General features: G+C 38.5%; 1 protein-coding gene across 1 annotated transcript in view; it reads left to right on the top strand.

Annotated features, from left to right (window-relative positions):
- Positions 1-4,130, top strand: part of LOC127751198 (uncharacterized) — a 5,880-nt gene extending 1,750 nt beyond the window's left edge. Inside the window, exons 2-9 of the mRNA XM_052274327.1 lie at positions 34-936; positions 1,056-1,431; positions 1,520-2,190; positions 2,266-2,412; positions 2,498-2,761; positions 2,841-3,035; positions 3,123-3,690; positions 3,768-4,130. Of these exons, the coding sequence (XP_052130287.1) occupies positions 37-936; positions 1,056-1,431; positions 1,520-2,190; positions 2,266-2,412; positions 2,498-2,761; positions 2,841-3,035; positions 3,123-3,690; positions 3,768-3,970 (3,324 nt within the window). The 5' untranslated portion in view covers positions 34-36 and the 3' untranslated portion in view covers positions 3,971-4,130. The remainder of the gene's footprint in view (positions 1-33; positions 937-1,055; positions 1,432-1,519; positions 2,191-2,265; positions 2,413-2,497; positions 2,762-2,840; positions 3,036-3,122; positions 3,691-3,767) is intronic.
- The last annotated feature ends 291 nt before the right edge of the window (positions 4,131-4,421 follow it).

The following is a 4,421-nucleotide window of genomic DNA, read 5'->3' as shown; positions in this document are numbered from 1 at the left end:
AAACATGCATTAACATATATAAACAATTTTTAGGGAATGCTGGAAAAATGGGAGAGTATCATCTCTAGAGGTGGGGACTTCAAAATGAAACCAACACACACTGTGTGTGAATTGCACTTTGATGAGAGCTATATCATCAGGCCCAAACCTCTGATTGTTGGGGGCATTGACATAAGTCCACAAGGTGGAAAATTAAAGCTTGTGCCTCATGCAGTTCCAACCATCTTAAACGGGTATCCAAAATATATGATACCTAAAGTGCAATCAAAAAGGTCTGCAACTGAAAGGGTGTCAGAAGTTCCCAAAAAAAGGAGAAGAAAAGCTGAGGAGCAGATTCCAGAGACGAATGAAGAACTCACAGAACACACAATAAATGATGATGTGGAAATGAATGAAGCTGAAGTGATGAATGAAGAAATTTTGATGACGAATCCTTTACCTTTGGTGGAAGCTGTTTACAACAATCCTCAACTTATTCAGAAACCATTAGAATCATGGCTAGTTCAAAGAGGGCCCTCATTTGTTTCCTTTGTTCACATTGACCCTGCAGGGATCCAAATAGACAGAGCAATTAAATTTACAACTGGCAGCGAGCAGCCAACCATTTTCGTTCAAGGGCAACAAATATTGCATGATTTTAAAGTAATTACCCTTGAAGACATTTTATCCCTGCTCAGTAGAATGGACACCTCCAAGGTTTGTCCTGGGGCAGAATTGAAAAATGTGAGATCTCCAGGATGTGTTTGGTTTCTGGAGCCATCAGGGAGGAAAAACAAACCACCTCCTCGTTGTTCAGCTTGTCTTTCAAAAAGAAGAGATGTTGCAAAGGCCATCAGGAGGGACCAGGAGAAAGACTGCAACAGAAGTAAGAAATGTCAGCAGAAGAATAATGCTATTAAAGGTCTGAAAATTAAAGTAGCTAGAAGGGAAGCAAAGGTGAGTATTTTGAAATTATTTGTACATAGGTAAACAATTTCCAGTAACGTGTTTCCTTTTTAGGCAATTACACTAGAATTCCAGTTCTGATTCTCTATTTCTTTCTGATGCTATTCCAGATCAAAAAGTTGAAACAAACAATTCATAACCTGCATGACAAATTTGAAGCTTTAAGCGATGAAAAAATAAATGCTTATGTAGCTTTAATGCCAGAATCATGGCAAACTGCAATTCGTACCTGTGTAGCAGCAGCTAAAGCTAAAAATAGTCATGGGAGAAGATACACTGCGCAGTGGATATACGAGTGTACTCTGCTCAGAATTAAGTCACTTGCCTTATATAAAAAAATGCTTAGAGATAATTTTCTTCCTCTTCCATCATTGAGAACTCTGCAAAGATATATGAAGAAACTCAACCCTGCATATGGGTTTAATGAGAATACCTTTTCTTTGATTAAAAAAAAATGTGCCCATATAAAAGAGCCAAAGAGACATGGTAAGTTATAGCTGTTTTTTTAATGAGAATATATATATGTGTATATATATTGAATTCCATAATAGTAATTTATTAAACCTTACCTTAGGTGCCCTGCTCCTTGATGAGATGAAAATCACTGAAGGGCTGAGCTACGACAAACCTGCTTTGGAGGTCAAAGGCTTTGTCTATTATGGTAAACACACCCCTGAGGCTTTGAAAGATGTACCAGCTGATCATGCCCTAGGGCTGATGTTTCAAGGCTTTCAAGAAGCATATTATATTACAATTGGTGCCTTTCTCAGCAAAGGGGCAATTAAAGGCCCTGATCTTGCCAAAATATTGCTTGAAGCAATTGGTCTGTTGGAACAAGCTGGCCTTTTTGTAGATTGTATAGTAAGTGATGCTGCTCCATGGAATAGAAACATGTGGTCTAAATTTGGTTTAAAAAAATTAAGGTATGAAACTGAAGGCTCTAAAAAGAAATATGCTGTTGATGATGATGATAATGATGAATATGAAGAAATAGATGAACCAGCCACATTAGCTTTTATAGGATCAGGAAGAACACAAGATAGTGACAACAAAAAGAAAAAAGCTCCTCGCAAGAAGAAAACAGCCTCAAGGAAGAAGAAAAAAAATTCACCTGAAAATGACGAAGACTTTGTGTCTTATTGCACACATCCCATTGACAGCAAAAGAAATCTATACTTTGCTTCGGACTTTCCACATCTAATGAAATCTGTAAAGCAGAGAATAGTGAACACTGAAATTTTAGAGGTAAAATCTTAGAGTTAAGTACTTAAGTAATTACACATAACATTTATGTAATGTAGAAAAATTCATTTCTTTTAGACACCAGATGGAGTAGTTAAGCTCAACCACTGGGCAATAGTTTGTCAGGAAGATGAAAAAAGAGGCATTAAAGTTGCCCCCAAGCTGTCAAAAGCTCACTTCCAAAGCGAAAGTTATGCAACCATGAGTGTCAAGTTAGCCTTTTCAGTAAGTTAAATTACCTAATAACATTCATTGTTTTCTTAATTTTTGGAACACCTCTACATCTTAGACTAATACTTCTGATTTTTAGTTTTTTAGTGAACAGGTAGCAACTGCCATGGAACATTATAAAAACCTACATGTCATAGGTATGGAAGACTGTGAAGCCACCGTGAAGTTTATCAGGAGAATGAATGTGCTCATTGACTTCATGAATTCTAATACCCGGAAAGATGGGTTAAAGGCACCAGGTGTACAAGAGGAAAGGGAAGAGAATGCAGCACCTGCACAATGCCTTGAGTGTGGAAAAGTGCATGCACAATATTCTCCTCAAAGAAGGGGCACTGCTCGAGAGGTTTGTAATAACTTAACACTTAAACAAAACGGCATACCTGCCAAGTTTTAAGCTTTTAAATATTTTATCAATTGTTTAGGCTCTTACTGATTTTCTGGCATACCTGAAAAAATGGGAAACATCAGGAGTATTAAGGGACAAGAGGCTTACTGCCAGTGCTGCCTATGGGCTGAGGGTAACTGTGAAAACTGCACTTCACCTAAGCCTCTATCTCATCCAGGATCATGGTTATGAGTATTTTATGACCAGGAGAATCAATCAGGATGCACTGGAGGTAATAAATGAAAGATAAATGACATTTGCCTTTCACTACAAAAAAAAAAGTTCTTCAAATATGTCATACCTTTTGTTCCTCATCTAGCATTTCTTTGGTCTTATTCGACAAGGATGTGGTGCACATGGACATCCAGACCCCATCCAGTTTATCCAAGTTTACAGGCTTGCTTCATACAGAAGCCTCATAAAGCCACCCAAAGGCAGTAATATTATGGGAGGTGATATGCTGAAGTCTCTTCTGTCGATGCCTGATTTCACATCAGAAGAGAACAAACGCAGGCGCCTGCAATTAGAGAGAGAGCTTTATGAAGCCCTGGACACAGGGGAGGTGATAGAGAATTGTGCTTTTGCAGACCATACATACTACCAAAATAACACAATTGATGTATCAGCCTTGAAACAGTTTGGAGGATACGTGGCTCGAAGGACAAGGAAGTTCACTGTTGCTCGAACATGTGATGAGTGCTTCAGCTGCCTCAAAGCTCCAGCTGATCAGCCATACAGAGAAGAGGAAGATGACATTAGCCATAGTCGGTCCCTTGGCTACCTCATTACACCATCTGACAATATGATGAGTATCCTGGAAACTTTGGAAAAAACCATTCTTGAAGTGTTCCAGACAAGCCATATTCATAAAGATTTGGTATTTGAAGGTAATCATATATTACTAAAGACAGAACTTACCCATTTTTATTGGTCACATTGAAATTATTTAGGACTGTTTTTACAGTGGTTGACCGAGTCAAAGAAAAGGCATTCACACAAATTGGCTGTGATGAGCACAAGAGGGAATTGACAAAGGCCATAATTTCATTTTACGTGAACACACGTATTATCTTTGCCTGTGAAGAGTACAACCGCAGGCTCTCTGCAAATTCCAAAAAGAAAACCAAGTCCAGGCAACAGATAAAAATGTTCAAACTTACTTGTTAAGTGTTTGGAACATTGTTCCTAATGTCAAATGTTTTATTGGTTTTGTAGACTTTTTTGGTTCCTCCACAGAACATGTATTTTTGGATTTTTGTACATAACTCATGAAGTCAGGGGAATCAGACTTAGCTTGGTTTAACCTAGTCAACAGAAAGGTTCAATTAGAAAATTGTACATATGTTTTCAGAAACATATTTTAATTAGGATTTATTATTTAATGTACCTAGGGAAATCGTTACTGTTATCTTGCACTCACCATTTCGCTTCAAGGAATGAGTGTAAAATACAAATAAGATGTTTTGATGTCTGAAATCTTTCCAACCGGCGTCACATCAGCTGCTGGTTCTCACGCTGGCCGCGACATTCCCACGCTCCGCACTGCGCGATCAGCTGATGACACGCACTGTCCATCGGGCAGCGCCACCGTACCGCAGCGCTCCTCTCCTAATATTGC

This window comes from Frankliniella occidentalis, unplaced genomic scaffold (genome assembly GCF_000697945.3).
Source record: "Frankliniella occidentalis isolate FOCC.00 unplaced genomic scaffold, Focc_3.1 Scaffold376, whole genome shotgun sequence".
NCBI lineage: Eukaryota > Metazoa > Arthropoda > Insecta > Thysanoptera > Thripidae > Frankliniella > Frankliniella occidentalis.
The sequence above is the reverse complement of the archived record's forward strand: the minus strand, read 5'-3'. Positions and strand labels throughout refer to the sequence as shown.